Source organism: Microtus pennsylvanicus, chromosome 2 (genome assembly GCF_037038515.1).
Source record: "Microtus pennsylvanicus isolate mMicPen1 chromosome 2, mMicPen1.hap1, whole genome shotgun sequence".
Lineage (NCBI taxonomy): Eukaryota > Metazoa > Chordata > Mammalia > Rodentia > Cricetidae > Microtus > Microtus pennsylvanicus.
This window is the reverse complement of record NC_134580.1, coordinates 131,293,921-131,314,437: the sequence shown is the minus strand read 5'-3', so window position 1 is coordinate 131,314,437 and position 20,517 is coordinate 131,293,921. Positions and strand designations below refer to the sequence as shown.

At 51.0% G+C, this 20,517-nt stretch overlaps 2 protein-coding genes across 6 annotated transcripts in view; one reads left to right on the top strand and one right to left on the bottom strand.

Moving 5' to 3' along the window:
• The first annotated feature begins 1,603 nt into the window (after positions 1–1,603).
• On the top strand, positions 1,604–2,272 carry C2H20orf173 (chromosome 2 C20orf173 homolog). The gene is given in 6 exon segments (XM_075962845.1): positions 1,604–1,725; positions 1,727–1,826; positions 1,829–1,849; positions 2,026–2,098; positions 2,101–2,150; positions 2,243–2,272. Coding segments are annotated over 6 exon segments (396 nt in total).
• Positions 2,273–5,371: 3,099 nt separating this feature from the next.
• The window catches only part of Cep250 (centrosomal protein 250), a 45,964-nt gene continuing 30,818 nt past the window's right edge, over positions 5,372–20,517 (bottom strand). For 2 of the 5 annotated variants that reach the window (XM_075962694.1, XM_075962695.1), the window contains exons 23-32: positions 20,333–20,471; positions 19,284–19,626; positions 18,077–18,198; positions 16,722–16,842; positions 15,460–15,581; positions 12,237–14,837; positions 9,212–9,361; positions 8,775–8,876; positions 7,896–7,958; positions 5,372–6,083 (exon numbers count right to left, since the gene is read on the bottom strand). In XM_075962694.1, the coding sequence (XP_075818809.1) occupies positions 5,820–6,083; positions 7,896–7,958; positions 8,775–8,876; positions 9,212–9,361; positions 12,237–14,837; positions 15,460–15,581; positions 16,722–16,842; positions 18,077–18,198; positions 19,284–19,626; positions 20,333–20,471 (4,027 nt within the window). In that variant the 3' untranslated portion in view covers positions 5,372–5,819. Of the gene's footprint in view, positions 6,084–7,895; positions 7,959–8,774; positions 8,877–9,211; positions 9,362–9,522; positions 9,709–11,455; positions 11,594–12,236; positions 14,838–15,459; positions 15,582–16,721; positions 16,843–18,076; positions 18,199–19,283; positions 19,627–20,332; positions 20,472–20,517 lie in introns of those variants that run through there. The other 3 variants (XM_075962692.1, XM_075962693.1, XM_075962697.1) reach the window with 3 other exon arrangements.

Genomic DNA, 20,517 nt, shown 5'->3' with positions numbered 1-20,517 from the left:
GCGGTTAAGGCTCGAGAATCTCCGCCCTGAGAAGTGGCGAGTTGGCTCAGCGGGTGAAGGCGCTTGCTGCCAATCTTGATCACCTGAGTTTGATCCCCAGGACCCACATGGCCGAAGGAGAGACCTGATTCCTGCAAAATGTCCTCCTGACCTCCACACGAATGTCGTGGCACTCCCATGGCCACATACAAATAAGTAAATATATTTTTAAAAGAAAGTGGGAGTTAGCTTTCATTTTTCTCAAGCGCAAATTGATCAATAATGGAACCCAGTTCTACTGGACCTCAAAGTACCCTGGGTTCTTAACTCAAAAGCTCCCCAGCGTTACTCCCAGTGCTTTCTGGGTTATCCTAAATCATTGTATAGAACGTGGGCAGTTCACCGACCCTTTCCACCCCTCCAGGCCTAGGCTATAGAGTAGAGAGTAAGCCAGCCCTTATTCGCATTCTCTTGTGACCCATTGGCTGTAGAGGAATGACTTCGGCTTAATCCAGCTGTGCTGACTAAAACGAAGTGATCCTGAGTTTTATTTTGAAACAGGGTCTCCTTGTGCTGTCCAGGTTGGCCCAGAACTCCTGGACACCACCCGTTTCAGCCTCACGGCATCTCATGGGAGGTTTTTGTTTTGAAGGTTTATTTTTGTGTACGTGTATCTGCAGGTGTTTCTATGAAGCAGGTGATAGCAGAGAGCATTGGATCCCCTGCTAGACTTAGGGGCAGTTGTGAGCCATCCAGTGTGTGCGTTCCAGGGACTGAACCAGGGTCAACCACGCTGAGCTCTTTCTTAAGCCCTGAGCTTAAAGGTTTTGATTTAGAATTCCTGCTTTGGGTCATAAATCTCGCTTTAGGAATCCCATGTTATGCTGTCTAGTGGTTATATACCCATAATAGTGAATGGTTTCCCTTCCACCTAAAGATTTTTTCAAAGTTTTTTTTTTTTTCTTTCTCGAGAAGGGGTTTCCTTATGTAGCTCTGGCTGTCCTGGAACTCACTTTGTAGAGCAGGCTAGCCTCGAATTCAGAGATCCACCTGCCTCTGTTTCTAAAGTACTGGGATTAAAGGCATGAGCCACCACTGTCCAGCAAAGTTTATTTTATTTTAGACAAGGTGTCACTGTGTAGCCTTAGCTGGTTTTGTATTCACAGAGATTTGCTTGCCTTTTCTTCCCGGGAGCTGTGATTACAAGCATGTACTGCCACACCGAGCGCTTAAGTGTTTTTGTTAGCATATATTGATTATCCACAATAATAGGTTTCATTATAACATCTTCATACATATATATAAAATGTATTTCTATCATACATGCACACACACACACATGAGTGTACCCAGTTAGGCACCTTCATTTCCCCTTCACTGACAGCCAGGCTTCCCTTCTGCAGAGAGCACTCAGCAGAAAACTATGCTGTCCTGTCTGTTCCAACATCTTCCCTCTAGGCCCAGTCAGAGCACTCCCTGGGGGCAGGAAAATGGACAGGAGGGGAAGGTGATGCTGGAGCCAGCATGGAGGAATGCTGGTGCTGTCCATGGCCTCAGCCCCATGTCCTTCCAGGAGGAGAAGCCAGTCTGCTGCCTGCCACATGAGCCCTTGTGTGGGCCAGCCATGGAGTACTGCTAGGTCTTCTGGGGGCTCATCTTGTGGCTGAGGGCTCCCTACCCGGACTGGACACATGAAACAGCACCCCAGCAGGAATGGGCATACATGGTACCACGGCACTGTAACTGGCTGCCCTTCAAGGACCCCCAACTGCCCCACCTGCCACCATACAGTTGGAGGATGGACCTGTTTTGAGGCATGTTATGAGAAGACCGTGGGGTACCTGAGGAGGACCAAGCTCTCTGGTGGCTGGTCAGTGGACAGCACTGGGCCCTGAGCTGTTCACTTTCCTCCCCAGGCCCAGTTCATCCCCCATCCTTTGGCTTCTGTGTGCTTCTCCCCTCTCCAATCTTGGCCCCTGGGCTCACCCGCCCCCTAGAACTGATGGCTGGTGCTAGAACCCCAACTTCTCTTTCTGCTGCTACCAGGACATGAGCTCAGTAAGCGAGCTTGGAAAAGTGTGGAAGGAGCTATTAGAAGTGATTCCCAGGCTCTCGTGCACCTTTTTGATTTCCTCTGTGTGCCCCGTGTCATGCTGGGGACTCTGGCCGCAGTAGTATCAACATGGATTTCAGTAGTTACTAAGAAGGTAGTAGGCCCAGTCAGGCTTGCCCCAGGTTCTGTCAGTTTCTGCCTTGTTCCCAGGATAAGTCAGGACACTACCGGCAGCTCTGAGGAAGGTGTAAGGAGCCAAACCCCAGGACCCTTCACCTGTCCCAGGAATACCAGGGTTCCTGGAGGCAGCAGGGGTTCCCAGAGCTTGCTGATCTGGTGCACCAGGTGGTAGTGTGGGGATAGGCTAGACATTCTCAACATGGAGGTACGGAGAGTTCTTGAGGAGGAGGGAAGAATGTGGGGATCTCTGCTGCCTTGATGGGGATGTCTGAGGGATTTTCTTAGGTCTCAAGAGCTTCCTGGAATTTCACCATCTCCAGTTCTTTCTCAACTGTAGATTTTGGGAAATGGTCTGATTTCCTCAGAGGCACGAGACAGGATAAGGCACAGAGGATACGGCTCTGATCCGCAGTGGGCAGGGACTCAGGCTAGCCAGGGCACAACTATAACATGGGCAGCTAGCTGGATAGCCAGGGTGAGTGGCCTCCCTCTCTGGATTTGAATCTGAACAGCAAAGTAAGTGGTTTCGTTATAGTAATCAGACCAAAGCTGCCCCCCCACCCCCACCCCCCCTCCCTGCCGCGAAGGTCCTGCCTGCATGTGTGTAGGTGTGTGTGTGGACAGGCACTCACATGTAGGCCTTCATTGTCAAAAATACAAAGCGCGTGAGCACATGCACAGCGTGCTCAGCTCACGCACAGAAGACTGGTGATGGGGGAAGCTTTGTTAACCAATCACCTCTAAGAAGTGGAACCTAATTAAGGCATGGCTACCTGGAGCCCAGGAAGAAAAACTGGGATGGACCAGGTGCTCGCTCTCTCTGGGTGATTCCTGCAGGACACAGAAGAGCTTGGACTTCTCATTCTCGTGGCGTGAGTTTCCCCTTATAATAAGTAAAAATATAATTGTTTATCTCCAAGCTGGCCTGGTTATTTAACGAATCGAGTTAACAGTTAGTTACACACTCATTGTCTGGGTTGCAGCTAGAAGCCTGCTGTAATCCGGTTCTAACCTTGGTCCCACCCTCTGCCACAGACAGACACAGACAGACACAGACAGACACAGATAGACACAGACAGACACAGACGGACACAGACACAGACACAGACACACAGACACAGACAGACACAGAAAGACACAGACAGACACAGAAACAGACAGACACAGACACAGACAGACACAGACAGACACAGACAGACACAGACACAGACAGACAGACACAGACAGACACAGACAGACAGACAGACACAGACACAGACAGACACAGACACACAGACACAGACAGACACAGACAGACACAGACAGACACAGTCACAGACAGACAGACACAGACAGACACAGACAGACAGACAGACACAGACACAGAAAGACACAGACACAGACAGACACAGACACAGACACAGACAGACACAGATAGACACAGACAGACACAGACAGACACAGACAGACACAGACAGACACAGACAGACACAGACACAGACAGACACAGACACAGAAAGACACAGACACAGACAGACAGACAGACACAGACAGACACAGATAGACACAGACAGACACAGACAGACACAGACAGACACAGACACAGACAGACACAGAAAGACACAGACAGACACAGAAACAGACAGACACAGACAGACACAGACAGACAGACAGACACAGACACAGACACAGACAGACACAGACACACAGACACAGACAGACACAGACAGACACAGACAGACACAGACACAGACAGACACAGACAGACACAGACACAGACACACAGACACAGACAGAAACAGAAAGACACAGACAGACACAGAAACAGACAGACACAGACAGACACAGACAGACACAGACACAGACAGACAGACACAGACAGACACAGACAGACACAGACACAGACACAGACAGACAGACACAGAAAGACACAGACAGACACAGACAGACACAGACACAGACAGACAGACACAGACAGACACAGACACAGACAGACACAGACAGACACAGACACACAGACACAGACGGACACAGACAGACACAGACACAGACAGACACAGACAGACACAGACAGACACAGATAGACACAGACACAGACAGACACAGAAAGACACAGACACAGACAGACAGACAGACACAGACAGACACAGACAGACACAGACAGACACAGATAGACACAGACAGACACAGACAGACACAGACACAGACAGACACAGACAGACACAGAAACAGACACAGACAGACACAGAAACAGACAGACACAGACACAGACAGACACAGACACACAGACACAGACAGACACAGATAGACAGACACAGACACACAGACACAGACAGACACAGACACACAGACACAGACAGACACAGAAAGACACAGACAGACACAGACAGACACAGACACAGATAGACACAGACACAGATAGACACAGACAGACAAAGACAGACACAGATAGACAGACACAGACAGACAGACACAGACAGACACAGACAGACACAGATAGACAGACAGACACAGATAGACAGACAGACACAGACAGACACAGATAGACAGACAGACACAGGTAGACACAGATAGACCAGCCCCACCAGTGTGCTCAGCAGCACTCTCAGGCGCCTCCCTCGTTCCCTCAGAATTTCCACAGGACTTCTGCTCATATGCAGGACTGTCTAAACTGTTAACGTGTTACCTGGTTCTCCTTTTGTTTATTGTTTACATGTACGTGCACATGTATGGGCATGTATGTGCTATTGCACATGTGTGGAGGTCAGAGGGCAACTTTCCCTCCCATTGTGTAGGACGGGATAGAACTCAGGTTGTCAGGCTTGGCAGCAAGTGCCAAGCATCTCACCAGACTTGTTACATGGTTCTCATCAGTCACCCCTGAGGCTGGACCAGGCTTGGCTTCTGTAACCTTCCCAGCTAGACAGCATCTCATGCAGTATGTTTCTCTCCCCCAGCCCCTGTCCCTGCCCCCGAGACAGGGTTTCTCTGTGCTGCTTTGGAGTCTGTCCTGGAACTAGCTCTTGTAGACCCGGCAGATCTCGAACTCACAGAGATTCGCCTGCCTCTGCCTCCCTGGGATTAAAGGTGTGCGCCACCACTGCCCGGCGCAGTATGTTTCTTAATTCCCCTGATGTCCTGCTTCCGCCGAGCTACAGAAGTGGAGACAGCAGCCCAGGACAGATGCAGAGACCTGGAATTTATTGGTGAAGGGGAAGATGGGGGAGACACTGAAGCCAAGAAGGCAGTGAACACTCCTTGCACTCAATGCATTCAGGATGCTCCTGCCCAGGACAGAACACCCACATGCTGCTGGTGCCAACGGGGCCTTCAGGCTTAGTACAGACTGTGGTTGCTTCAACAGGGAAAGACAACAGATGCCCATGGGCAGGGCAAGGCACTTCTTGGGTAACAGTAGGTTAGCAAGCAAATGTGATTTGCCTCATTCCCATGTGAGCTGCAACCCCCTCCAGCCTGGAGGGTTCCCATTTTCTTCCTGGGACTATCAGCTGACCTGGGCCTCCTAGCTGGGTAAGAGCTAAATCTTGCCTTTGGCAAACCCGCAGCTGTTGCAGGGAGCTGTGACCCCCCTCTGCAGTCATCTGATGTGCCCCCCTGGCTGTGGCTGCTACCTGGGTGTAGTGTGAACAGTGTTCAGACTGGGATGTAGCAGGGCTGGCCCTGGGGATGTCAGACTCTGACTCAGGGACTCATCCAGCTTCCGGGTCTCAGCCTCCAGTACAGTGGCCTCGGGGGCCTGGGCCACTGTGAGGAGGGAGTGAGACAGGCTGTGATGGAGGCCTGCCAGCTCACGGCTGGTCTGCACTGATCGCGCAATGTACTCCTGCCTCTGCTTCCGCTCCAACGCCAGCTGGGCTCGCAGCAGGGCTACCTAGTGGACAGGAAAACCAAGAAGGAGAGCAGTTGAAGGCTCTGAAGCTGTCCTGGCCCTTCTGCTCTGTGCTCTTGCGGCTCCACGCTGGAACCAACGTGTATATGAATCTCAGAATCAGGCTCTGGTGTTAGAAGGGTTCCATGGACTCCAAATCCAGTGATTCTCAATGCTGACTCCAGTTATAATGGCTGGTTTAATGTCAACACAATCTAGCACCTGAGAAAACCTCAGTGAGGGACTGCATACATCAGGGTGGCCTGTGACACGTCTGTAAGGGACTGCCTTACCTACATAAATCACGCTGGTGGTACCATTCCCTGGCTATGGTCCTGCACTGTAGTAAGCTAAGCAGTAGGCATGGATGCATTCACCCTGGCTGCTCATTGTGACGCCACTAGCTGCTTTGACTTCCAGCGGCCTCTACTTCCCTGCTACAATGGACTGGTACCTGGAATTGAGAGCTAAAACAAACCCTTTTCCTGTCCATGGCTGTCATCAGGGTGTTTTATCGTGAACTAGGACAACAGATGACATGGGGCGCTACAGCATAATTAAACTCAACGACTTTATTTTCTTTAATTTTTAAAAGATTTACTTAAAAAAAAAAAACCTGTATGACTGTTTTGCCCGCACGTATGTATGTGCACCATGTGTGTCTGGTGCCTACAGGCCAGAAAAGCGCACCGGATGCCCTGAAATTGGAGTTGGGGATGGTTGTGAGCTACCATGTTGGCAATGGGAGCTGAACCTAGATCCTCTCAACCACTGAGCCATCTCTCCAGCCCCTCACTAACATCACTCAAGGGAAATTCACATTTGCTCAAATACCCAGAGTTTTAATTTTGATGATTTCAATAATGTGTGTACTCAGGCATAACCACAACCTAATCAACCATTGAACTCTTGGATCAGGCACAAGTTCCAACACATCTTTGGGAGGAAACATTCCAACTTAACTAGAATGGGGTGAGGCCCCAGTATCAGTGTTTTTCCAAAACTCCTCCCCAATGTGGCTCTAAGATACTGCCAAGGTTGAGAATCTCCAACTAAACTTCCCATGCCTCAGACGGGAAAGGGAACGGTGAAGTGACTGGACTCTCAGGATCATCCAGAACTAAGGTGAGGGGAGGGCCTTAGAGGGCAGCTCTGAGGGACACACCAGGAAAAAAGCAAGTCCCAAGGCTTGTCTCAGACTCTGAGTCAGGGGCTTCATAGAAATGTAACTACAAAGCACAGCTCAGGTCCAGCTGGACTCAGCCTGCCGACAGTAAATACTGATTTTGAGAGAGGCTCAGGAATCCTATCTATCTCTTCATTACTCCTAGGTGGGGTAGGAGAAAGGTGTGGAGAGGAGGAGGGAGGAGAAAGAGGAATGTGGGACCTTTAGGTAAGGCATAGGAGGCAGGAGGCATTAGTTTCCTGGATGTGGCAGCTTGCCTGACCGTGTCTGAGTCCCTCTGCTACTGTCCAAGTCCTGCCTGCCTACAGCCGAGGGCCAGGCCTCAATGTTTCCTGTCCTGTTCTGCCCTGACCCTCTGTGTCTCCTCTCCCTCTGTGAGGACGGACCTGGAGGCTGCCCTGACCCTCTGTGTCTCCTCTCCCTCTGTGAGGACGGACCTGGAGGCTGCCCCAGACTTTCCGCCACCCTGCAGGAGAAGCTGAGACTGGATCACATTTGCCTCCTATGGAGATAAAGTTCTCTGGGGCCGAAGATTCTCCCTCTCAGCTGGAAATACACAGACACAAAATTTGCTGCCTGAGCACAGTGAGGGAAAGGGGGAATAGAAGATGGATCCTTCCAGAACATACCTCTCTCTGAAGCTCAACCATATGCATGCTATCCGAGGAACCCCTCTGACCTCCTCTTCCATCCTGAGGGAGATAAAAACGGACCTATCAGAACGGGCTGTCCGCTCTGGAGTTTCCACAGCACCCACCTCTGCCCCTGGCCCAAGGCCAGCAAGGCTTCCAGGGGCCTATCTGTTGAGCAGGCCGCGCTCAACTCATCCCACACCCTGAGGGCCAGGAGTACCTGAACTGAATGAAGCATACGGGCATGGCTCCAGGCCAAGGGGAGGCCCTAGAGGGCCCATGGCAGCAGCATGGGCAGCATCTTCTGTGAGGAACCTTTTTATTTAACATTAAGGATTCACGGTGGATCTGTTTTGTGGCAGCCTTGGGATGAAGGCGAAGAAAGTATCTGCCCTTGGGAAATGTTCATTAAAAGTGAAGTGAAGCTGGAGATGTTCAGGAGGAGAAGCAGTTCCTCGGCCCATGCTGACAGGAACAGCTTACCCTTCCATGAAAATGGGCTCTGTGCCAGGACATATCAGAACCCTAACGTAAACTTAGAACTAAGGGGCTCGTAGATGTGGAGCTGTGGTCAAAGCCCTGGGCTGGAAAGCACGGCACAGCCACTGGATGCCGGGGACTCTGGGTAACCGCGGAACCTAAGGCACTGCTCAGGGAGTGAGTGGATCTGAACCCACTGTTCCTGACTGCAGTTACCCACTGATGTCAGACCTCCTAAGGCAAGGACAGACTGAGGACAGAGTCAAGCTGGAGGCGGGGGCGCTCTCTAGATTCGAGTGGCTGTCTCTACGTTTACACTGGTCTGGGATATGCACTACAGAGGGTTGAGTCTCTATAGGGGCAGGAAGAAAGAGGCAGGTAAGAAAAGCAGGTAACCTGCTGTGTAGGGGATGAAGCCATCGCTTCTCTCATCTCCAGTGACCCCGCTCGGGATGCACGTATGGACTCCTTCTTCAGCTTCCTCCGTTCTCGCTCCACCTGCCAATATGAAAAAGAGAAACACATCTTGATTTGGAGTCAGCACATGTGCAGGGGTGAGTGCGGAGAGCTGGAAGCCATGGGCAGTGAGACTCCTGGGCTGGGAGGCATAAGGTAGGATATACAGAAGTGCTCCTGGTACAGAGAGAGGAGGCTGGCCGGCTCTCAGGCTGGCTGTGTGGGTTGTTCGTGGGCTGTTCCCACTGTCACAGCTAATCTGCTCTCCAGCATGGCCAGCAGGCTCCACAAACACGGCTGTAACTTAATAAAACTCAAAAACGGGCACAAGAAATGGAGATTTGGGGCCCCAGAGGGGGACTGCCAAAGCTCCTGACCTGCTCTAGTGCAGTCCGCAGCTGCGTGTTGTGGTGTTGCAGCTTGCTCCGGTCAAACTCCAGCTGCGCCACTGCTTGCTGCAGACGCTCCAGCCTTTGTGTCCACTGCTCCTTCTCCTCCGCCCCAGGACTAGGCTCAGCCACAGCTACCTGCAGGGGAGACCCAGGATGTTCATCCAGGCAGCCCAACAGACAGGGAGAAGAGATGGAGGGCAAAGGGACCAATTTGTCAGCTTGGGGTCAGAGGCCCATTCCTAAAGGAGGGAACAAGCTGCTGACGGGCTCCTCCTACACCACCGGGCCCAGCTCACCTCTCCAGGCTGTGTGTTTTGTCCAGCTTTGGGCCCCTGGTCTGCTCTGCTGGCTGAGCGTGGGCCACATGACTGCTGCTCCTCCAGAGCCTGTCTGCTGAGCACCAACTCCTCCTGAGGTTCAGAGCCAAGGACAAAAACCACTCTATGCCAAACCCATATCCAAGTTGTCTCCTCCTCTATCCTCTTCATAAACAGACCATGTTCAAGATGGAAGACAGATCTGGGAGTGTGTGTGTGTATGTGTGTGTGGTGTGTGTGTGTGTTTGTGTGTGTGAGAGATAAGCTCACAGGGAAAGTAAGAGCCACATGGTCTAACCCTGAGCCCTCCTCAGATTGTCAGAGCTAACCACTTCAACCAGATGTCTGACTTTGAACAAGCTCAAGTCCCTGACTGCCATTTTTCAACGATAAAATGGACATAGTATCAGTTCCTTCGAGGGTAGTGAAAACTGAAAACAATGGAACCTGGCAAGTAAAAATATTTAAATATGTAAAATGCTAAGTGGTAAAGAGAACCTGCTGCTTTTCCAGAGGATCCAAGTTTGGTTCCCAGCACCAATTGTGGCATAGCTCACAATTGTCTTTAACTCTAGCTCCACAGACTCCAATGCCCTCTTCTGGCCTCCATAGGCACCTACACATACCTACACACACACACACACACACACACACACACACACACACACACTCCTACACATACACACACCCACCTATAGCACATTCACATAGCACACACTCATACAAATATGCACAAACACATTAACAACAACAGCCAGGCAGTGGGAGCCCACACCTTCAGCCCCAGCACTCAGAAGGCAGAAGTAGATGGAGCTCTGTGAGGTCGAGGCCAGCCTGGTCTACAAGAGCTAGTTCCAGGACAAGCAACAAAGCAACACAGAGAAACCTGTCTTGAAAAACAAAAACAAACAAACAAACAAACAACAACAACAACAAAAAGCCAATCTTATCCAAAAGCAATCTACAGATCCAACGCAATGCCCATTAAAATCCCAGCAAAATCTTCAAAGACCTCGAAAGAATGGTACTCAACTTCATATGGAAAAGCAAAAAACCTAGTATAGCCAAAACAATCCTGAACAATAAAAGAACTTCTGGAGGCATCACAATCCCTGACTTCAAACTCTACTACAGAGCTACAGTACTGAAAACAGCCTGGTATTGGCATAAGAACAGACAGGAGGACCAATGGAACCAAATAGAAGGCCCAGATATCAATCCACACATCTTCGAACACCTGATCTTTGATAAAGAAGCAAAAAATATCAAATGGAAAAAAGAAAGCATATTTAACAAGTGGTGCTGGCATAACTGGATATCATCAACATGTAGAAGAATGAAAATAGACCCATATCAATCACCATGCACAAAACTCAAGTCCAAATGGATCAAAGACCTCAACATAAAGCCACCCACATTGAACCTTATAGAAGAGAAAGTGGGAAGTACACTTGAATGCATTGGCACAGGGAACCACTTCCTAAATAGAACCCCAGCAGCACAGACACTGAGAGAAACAATTAATAAATGGGACCTCCTGAAACTGAGAAGCTTCTGTAAAGCAAAGGACACGGTCAACAAGACAAAACGACAACCTACAGAATGGCAAAAGATCTTCATGAAGAATGGATAAGGAAAATGTGGTACATTTACACAATGGAGTACTACACAGAAGAAAAAAAATGACATCTTGAATTTTGCAGGAAAATGGATGGAGCTAGAAAACATTATTTTAAGTGAGGTAACCCAGACACAGAAAGACAATTATCACATGTACTCACTCATAGGTGGTTTTTAAATATAAAGCAAAGAAAGCAGCCTACAAACCACAATTCCAGAGAACTTAGACAACAATGCAGACACTAAGAGAGACTTACATAGATCTAATCTACATGGGAAGTAGAAAGTAGAAAAAGACAAGATCTCCTGAGTAAATTGGGAGCATGGGGACCTTGGGGGAGGGCTGAAGGGGGGAGGGGAGAGGCAGGGAGGGGAGCAGAGAAAAATATAGAGCTCAATAAAAAAAAAAGACTGTTCCTCATATGGTGACCTGCAACAATAAATTGATTTATTGCTACTTCAATAAAACTATAATTTTATGAATCATAACACTGATATTTCTGATGGTCTAGGGCAACCCTGTGAAAGGGTTGTTTGATCTCAAAGGGGTCTGGACCCACAGGTTGAGAAGCACTGTCTGTAATCAACCACCTACTTTCGAGTTCACCCCTTCCTATCACAGGCCCAGCTCCACACTCTGCAGACGCTCATCTCACTCTGACCTACAGGCCCTTCACTGAGCTGCCTGCTGCAATGTCCCTGTGTCCCCTCGGTGCCTCGCTCTACTTTCAAACCAAGTTCACCGTCCTCAATCCCGCTTTTCATCATCTTCATGGGCTGCACTGTTCCTGGCTAGTTCCCTTCCAGTTCCTTCCAACTTAACCTTAAACACCACTTTTACCAGAAAGCCATTTGGTGCCACCCTTGGGAAGCCTGGGTGTCCCTGAAACACGCTCAGAGCACACTGAAATTCCTCTTTCCGGCATGGTCCTCACTGATTACAGTCGCTCATCTGCTCTGCCAGCTGAGGTACAGAAGGGCTCACCACCTCGTTCTCACAGTCTGAGGTACCACAGGCAGGCAATCAGCTAACAAACTCTGCCCCCTGCCTGTCTCTCCACACAGTGACTCACCTGTAGCCGTTGCTGTTCTGACTCCTTCTCTAGGACAGAGGCTTGTAGGAACATGGCTATCTCCTGCAGACTGCTGATGCTGGCCTTGCTCTGGGCCAGGGACAGTGCCAAGTTCTGAGCCTTCTCCCTCCATTCGATCTCCCTGGCTTCTGTCTGCCTCAGGGCATTCTGCAGCCGCTCCAGCTCCTGTTGCGTTGGGGGCGATAGTGAAGCTGGCTTCTCTGCTGGGAAGGCTCTGAGGCTTAGGGAAGAAGCATCCAGACTCTGCCTTTGCTGGGCCTCCCTCAGCATCAAAATTTCTTCTTCCTTTTGGGCTAGAGTCAGTTGTAGTTCCCTTAGGCTTTCCACAATGTCCCCTGCCTCCTCTTCTCTCTCTCGTTCCAGATCTTGCTTCTCTTGGATCCCATTTTCTTGACTTCTCTGGGCCAGAGCCTTTTCCAGCAGCCGCCCCTGCTCCTCCTGCTGCCTCAGCTCTTCTTCCTTCTGGGAAAGGGCCTGTTGGAGCTGCTGCATAACCTCTTGGTGTTGGACAGCCTGGGCCTGGATCTCACCTTCTCGCTTCCTCAGGGCCTCCTCCAGCTGCCGGGCACGTGCCTGGCAGGTGTCCAGGGTAGCTTGCAAGGTGGTAGTGCTGGCCTCCAGAGTGCAGCTCAATTCAGCCTGCTCAAGGAGACTCTGCTCTTTGTCCTGCAGGGCAGCCTGGGTCTTGCTGAGGGCCTCTTGCAGAGCTTCTGCCTGGCCCCAGGCAGCCTCCTCCTGATGACGGGAATACTGATTTTCTGCTCGCAGAGCTGCTAGCTCTTGTTCTTGTTCTGTAAGTGTGGCCTGGGCCTGCAGCCAGCTGTCCTGCAGGGTCCTGGCTTCGGCCTCATGCTCCTGTGCCTGTTCAGCACACCGCTGTTGAAGGGCCAGCACAGCCTTCTCGTGCTCCAGAGACTCAGCCCTTAGGTCTCCCAGCACCTCCTCCAGGGCCCGCACCTGCCGTCCCTCCGCTGCCAGCTCTTCCTGGAGCCTTTGCACCTGTTCCCTGTGATCGTCCAGCTCCCCCTGGCGCTCCTTCAGTGTCACATGGGCCTGCTCCAGCGACGCCTGCAGAGCACTTGCCCTTTGCTTCATGCTTTCCTCCTGATCCCGGTTCTGCTGCTGTTCTTGCCGAAGGGCCTCCAGTTCTTGGTCCTTCTGGGTCAGAGCTCTCTGGGCCTCCTCCAGCTGACCCTGAAGTGCCTGCTCTTTCAGCTCCCCTTGGTCCTTGGCTTCCTGGAGGTGCCGCTGCAGGCTCGCTATCTCCTGTTCTCGGTGGGTCAGGAGCAGGCTAGTCTCGCCCATCTTCCTGTGCAGGCCTTGGAGCTGCTGCTCCAGCTGGCCGGTGTGTTCCTGCAGTTCCTGGATGCGCTCGTGCTGGCACTCAACCTCCTTCTCCTTATCACGCAGAATCAGCTTCAAGTGCTCCAGGCTCCCACGCTGGGCTTTACTAGGGCTCTTCCCATCGTCTGCCCGCTCGTGCATCAGCTGCCGCTGGGAGGCCAGCTCCTGCCCGCGCTCTCTCAAGGAATGCTTGATCTGTTCCAGGTCCTCCTCCAAGATCTTGGTCTGCAGCGTCCTCTGATCTTCCAGAACCTGGATCCTCTCCTTCTGCAGCATCAGCTCCTGGCCCTTCCTCTCTAGATCTTGAGTCAGTTGCTCTTTCTGTTTCTGCAGTTCCTTAATCTGCTGGCGCTGAGCCTTCACCTCCTGGTCCCTCTCCTGCAGCTCTCTCGCCAGATGAGTGCCGTGGTTCTCCAGATCATGGAGCTTGGTGCTTTGTGCCTGCAGCTCCTGGCTCTTTTCTTCCAGGTCCAGGGTAAGGTGGGTTAGAGCCACCCTCTGCATTTCCCTCTGGTCCTCCAGCTCCGCAATCACTTGCTGCTGGCCCTCCACTTTGTGGTGGCTTTCCTCCAGTTCCAGGGCCAGGCATTCCAGTGTCACTAGCTGCTTTTTCAGATCCTGGATCTGCCCCCTCTGGGACTCAATCACTTGAGCCTTCTTCTCCAGTTCCAGGAGATGATGCTCCAAGACACCCCTCTGGGTCTCCCGGTCTTTCTCCAGTTCTCTGATCTGGTCCCGCTGCAGGCACAGCTTCTGCTCCCGCTCCTGGACAGCCATGGGCAAGTGTTCTAACACAGACCTGCATTTTTCCAGCTCCTGAATCTGTTCTTGTTGCAGGTCTACCTCTTGACTTCGCTGCTTCAGGTCCAGGGAGAGCAGCTCCAGAGCCGCCTTCTGCATTTCCCGCTGCTTCTCCAGGTCCTGGATCTCAGCCTGCAACGTCTCCACCTCCCGTTCTCTGTTAGACAGGGTCTGGGCCAGCAGGGCTAGATTCTCCTGCAAAGCCTTCCCCTGGGCCACTTTTAGCTCGCCCTGCTCTTGCAAAGCCTGGACTCTCTCCCGCTCACTCTCGACCTCCTCGTTTTTCAGTTTCAGTGCTGAGCGAGCCGTTCGCAGATCTTCTTCCAGGACACCGGCTGCACTTGCCTGAGCCCGGGCTTCTGCAACACATGTTTGCAGATGTTCAACCTGGGCAGTCAGCTTCTCCTTGGACACCTGAAGCAACTCTTGTTCATTCTGGAAACAAGAGACAAAATGCTTTAAGACAAGATGATTTCCTTTTTATTTTGGTCTTTTGAGACAGGGTTTCTCAGTGTAGGCCTGGCTATCCCGGAACTCATTTTGCAGACCAGGCTGGCCTCGAAATCAGAGATCTGCCTGCCTATGTGCTTGCATCTGTGCTGAGATTAAAGATGTGTGCCACCACTGCCTGGCCAAGATTATTTTTTTGATACTGTCACTCTGATATTGGCCTTTTATTTTATGGCACCATCAGTGACCAGGTCTTAGCAAGGACTGAAGTGATGTGTTCCACTTAAGCAAATCCTATACAGGAGTGTCCCTACCATCTTTCAGGGCTCCTCTGTGTCCAGGAGAGATAGCCTGGTGCAAAGAGGCTTTCTAGACCCTGATCTTCCAGAGCAAGGAATAGGAATAAGAGTCTAATCTTGATTCAGAAAAAGTAATTAGATGAAGGTCATTATGACCTTCATAATGGGAAGGTGGGAGGCGTCAGGGAACCTTGAGATTTGCTGAAGGAAGCCAGGTATATGAGCACAGGCCAAGGTGGGTCTGAGAGGCAGGATTGTGAACTCTAAACACAACTCCTGAGTCACTCTTCCCCAGGTCAGCACTTTACCTGAGCTTCCATTTTTTGCAGCTCTGCCTGCCGCAGGCGACTCTGTAAGGATGCCACAGTCTCGTGCAGGTCTCTCAGTTCAGACTCCAGGGAGCTCTGTTTCCCTTCCCACTTGGATTTCTCTTTGAAAAGAGCAGAGGTGCTGGAGTCAGATGCATGGGCGCAGGTGGGAGAACACAAGGGTGTAGACCAGATGGAGGACAGCGATCAGAATCCCAGGGGAACACGGCCAAGGAGGAAAAAAATGACACCCAGTGTCCTGTGCCTTTGCCTGTCTATCAGCAGCTGCTTCCAGCCTTGCACCGTGTCAGCCGTTAGCCCTGGCACAGCACGGCCTGCCAACCGTCCTACACTTCCTATCCTCAACACCCAGGGGTCCTCAGATCCGTTCTCTAGATACGAGAGGCAGTGGTCATGACAGCAGCCACTTCTAATCCCAAATCATATGAGTTTGTAGGTAGTTCCGAGAGCCGTTTGAGTCTGAAGACACCCCAGGTCAGCTGTGTGTACAGACCTCAGAGAACCCTAAAAAGGCTCATTTCTTGCCTTCTGCAATAGGACGTCAAGAGGAAACAGTCTTGAGGCTCCTTTCCTTTCCAGGTGGTACCCACCCCTCCAAGTCCGTGGCAGAGGGACAGGACAGCATGTTCTTCCCGATTCCCCTGCCTGGCCTTTCTCACAGTACGTAAATTATTCTCACAATAATCCTTTAGTCCTCAAAGGCTAATTTTGAGGGCATAGTGGGAAATGATAAAAATAAGAAACATGGATAAATGATGAGAAACACAATTTTATGGTCTGATAGTTCTGGCCCAGGGTCACCAGGATTTTGTGCTTGAAAAGAAAAAAATCTCTGCATGGGCTGAGATGGCTCAGAAGGGAAAAGTTCTCACTACTACACCTGACTACTTGGGCAGGATGCCTGGGGAATCTGTGAGGTAGAAGAGAGCTGGTTTCCATAAATTGCCCTCTGACCTCCAAGTGTGCCACGGCACACCACACAATAAATGCAATTTTAAAAACAAAAAAGCAAAACCAAAAACAACTCCCTGCAGAGACTAACAGCGGCCGAAGCAGCAACTTCTATCAGATTCCCAGATCTGTTCCTTCTAACTCCTTTTTCCAGAATGCCCACAAAGGCCAAGTAAAGGGGAACTAGAGTTGAAAAAGCTCACTGCCCCTCACAGGTGCCTCAGCTAGTCTCCTGTCCCTGTCACCACCGGCTCTTGCCTCCTGTCAGCCTGCTGCCCTGAGCATCTCACCTTCCCGGCTCTGTGAGAGCTGTCTTTTCAGGTCCTGCAACTCTGAGTGGGCCTGGCTCTTCTGGGCCTCCGTATCAGCCAGGTGCTGTGTCAGCTTCAGGATCTGGTCCCTCAGGTCATCCTGGGAAAGGAAGGGTGGGGTTGAGCTCCTGCTCTGTAGAGCTCAAACTGTCTATACTCTGTCACCATGACCCTACTCTCTAAACCAGTTCTTAAGCTTGCTAAACTGTGACCCTTAAATATGGTTCCTCTTGTTGCGGTGATCCCCAACCATAAAATTATTTTGTTGCTACTTCATAACTGTAATTTTGCTACTGTTATGAATTGTAACATAAATATCTGCTATCTGACCCCTGTGAAAGGGTCGTTCAACCCCCAAAAAGGTTGTGACCCACAGGTTGAGAACCACTGCTCAAAACTCCTCTGCATTTATTTTGTCCCCTGAAGGCGGGGTGAACCTGAGGGGCACCCCCTGGGCCTATGTTTTGTTGTTATTTCAGACAGTCTCACATAGCCCAGGCTGGTCTTAAAGTAACCACAAAGTCTAGGCTTGTCTTGAATGCCTGATCATCCTCCTGCCTCAGCCTCCCAAATGCTGGGACCACAGGCCTGTGCCACCCCACCTGGATTATTTCTTTTGAAGTAACTGCTCAGTGTCCTATTCCAGCCACTCCTTCTCTCTTAGGAATCCCTCACAGTTCAGAACACGGTCACCTCTCCCCTGACATGCTCTAGCTGTGTCTGAGCCAGTCCTTCTGTCGGCTCCATGTCAGAGTGAAGCCTGGGCTCCCCATGGAGGGCTTCTTGAAGGCGGGCTGGGTCTTTACATTCTGTATCAGCAGCTCTGAGTGGCTGGTGCACAGGTAGTTCTCAGTACTGACTAGCAGGCACAGTGAGGTGCAGTTAGTTCAGTCTTATGTCTAGAATGTTCTTGTAAACAGTGACTTCAAATTCCAATGCTCTCAGCTTACCTGACTTCTCAGAGGACTTGGTACTATGCATAAATTCTTAGACGAGAAATTATACAAAATAAAACCCATGTGTTGTGTTGAAGGGTTTACAGTGCATAGGGCTCCTTTAAGACCCCTACTCCCAGCAGTGGGGTGTGGAGTGCTGTGTGAGGGCAGAGGCAGCAGGGGAAGGGAAGCATCATCCACCCACTTTCCAAGGGAAAACAAGGCTCCAGAAACCCAGATGCTTCAGTTACGTCTGTCAGGCAGTAAGCAACCCACAGAGTGACAGAGGCAGAGCTCAGGATGAGCAGCACTCTTTGACCCATCTTCCTCCATGTTACCAGTCTGTTTGAGCATCGCGGGGAAAGTCAAGAAAAGGAAGGAGGAAATCTGAGGACATACCCGGGCCTGCTGGGCCTTCCACAGGTCTTGATGAAGCTTCTCGAGAGCCAATGCTACAGCCTCGGCTGACAGGGCGGTCAGGAGGGGCCCTCTCTTAAAGAGTCTCCTGGCTCCATTCTGATCTGAGGAAAAGAGGAAAATACTTCTCACCTGGCTGCCACAATAAGAGGCAGTTGTCCCTCTCCAGACAGGGCCTTGGCCTTCCTGCTGGGTCCCCTCTCTCCAAAGCATCCCTTCTAGGTGGTTCGTTCGTACACTTTCCATTAGCCCAGTGGTTCTCAACCTTCCTGATGCTGCAACCATTTAATACAGTTCTTCATCTCGTGGTGACCCCAACCATACAATTGTTTCGTTGCTACTTCATAACTATAATTTTACTACTGTTATGAACTGTGATGTAAATATCTGATATGCAGGATGTCTGGTATTTGACCCTAGTGAAAGGTCATTCAACCACCACAGGCCAAGAACTGCTGTGTTAGATAATGCTGGCTGTTGGCCGCTATGCTTTCAAGTGCAAGCTGAAAATTTTCTATCATGTTTTTTAAAAAAAAAAATTATTTATTTATTATGTATACAATATTCTGTCTGTGTGTATGCCCACATGCCAGAAGAGGGCACCAGACCTCATTACAGATGGTTGTGAGCCACCATGTGGTTGCTGGGAATTGAACGCAGCATCTTTGGAAGAGCAGGCAATGCTCTTAACCTCTAAGCCATCTCTCCAGCCCTTCTATCATGTTTTAAAGACAGGATTTATGGAGCCCAGCCTGGCCTGAAATTTACTAAGTACTTGAGGATGACTCTGCACTCTTAATCCTCCTATTCCAACCCCCACCTGAGCAGGCACCATGACACCCAACAACTCACTACGGAGCTCAGGCTGGGAGCACTTAGAATCCTACAGAGCCCTGAGTGCTAGGGTTCCAGGCAGGCACCCCACATTTGGCCTAGCTCTTTATGTTTATAATCCTAGAAAAATTCTAAGGTAGGACTTTTAACACTTCCATTTTATAGTCAAGGAAAATCAAGTTCAGTGAGGTTAAATAGTTTGCCTGCTACCAGATAGACCGGGATTCAGGCTACCTGGAAGCAGCTGCAGCATTTGCAACCTTAACCTTGATGCTATTTTACAAGAGGAACTACATTCCCTTCCCTTCTCCCAGGCTTCGGCCCACAAGACTTAGCTGTCATCTGGCTTCCTCACCTTTCTCAGGGCCCCACAGGGAAGGAGCAGAGTCGCCCCCGCCACTCAGCTCAGGCCGGCTCTCACATGCAGACCCCAGGGCCTGCTGCAGAACAGAGTAGAGGCTAGCCAGCTGGGCCTGGGCCTGCTTCTCTGGCTGCCGTTCTGCAGCCAGTACCTCCAGCTGGCTCTCAGTGCTGTGCAGCTGCAGCTGCAGTTGGGTTGCCTTGGCCTCCTGGGCCCACAAAGAAGAACGCAGCTGCTGCTCTGTGATGCGTGAGGCCTCCAGCTCCTCCAGCAGCTGTGCTTCCCGGGTTACAAAGTTTGCCTCCTTTTCCTTCACCTCCTGCCTCAGTAGTCCCACCTGCCAGAGGAAGTAGACTCCCTGAGCGAGCAAGTGGCACCCTTTCCTCAATCCTCCCGCACTTGACCCCTGATAGGGAGGAGTCCATTGGGCCCAGCTCTGCGGCAGGTAGCAAGGGCCCTGAAATGAGTAGTTCTGACAACTGGGGGTGACCAACACTCGACACAAGGGCTCAGGCTATACTAACAGGCCCTGGCCATGTTCCCAGGAAAACAGATATGCCAGCCCCTGCAGTGATTATAACTCTGCGCTGAGACCTCAGCACGGGCTAGTCAGACTGCATGACGGCAGACCCGAGTCCCTTCTCTCTCCTTCCCAATTCCATCTCTCCTCCAGGCTCAGGTTTGGGTCTCAGTGAGCAAATTGAGAATGGAAGTCATCTTGCTGGTGTTTACCTGATCTGGGTGGGGTATTTGCTGATGCCCTCCAAGTCCCCCCTGTTGTATTTTGCCAGCCAGATAAAGCACATTTGCAAGTGATTGTGCAAGAATTCGGCCCACTTGGGTACTCTGGGAACGTTCTGTTCAAGATGTCAGGTTCCCTACAGAGGACATAGCTCATCTATCTGCAGGTCAGGTTCCCAACTGGCCTGCCCAGCCTCACTTTTCCCCTACTGGTGGGGACGCTGAGGTCCCTAGCCTATCCCGTTCTTAGGACAGAAAAACGATTCACCCAGCCCCTCTAAGAGCAGGGCTCAGTGGGGTACCTGTACACTGAGCTCTCTCTGCCCTTCCTGGGCCTCCTGTATGTCCTGGCGCAGGGAACTTAGCTCCTGCTGTCGAACAGAGTCGGCTTCTTGTAAAACCAGGAGCCTTCCTTCCTTTTCCACCAGCGACAGCGCCAGGCTGAAAACACAGGTTGGAGAGGTAGGGGTGAGAGCATGGGCATGGC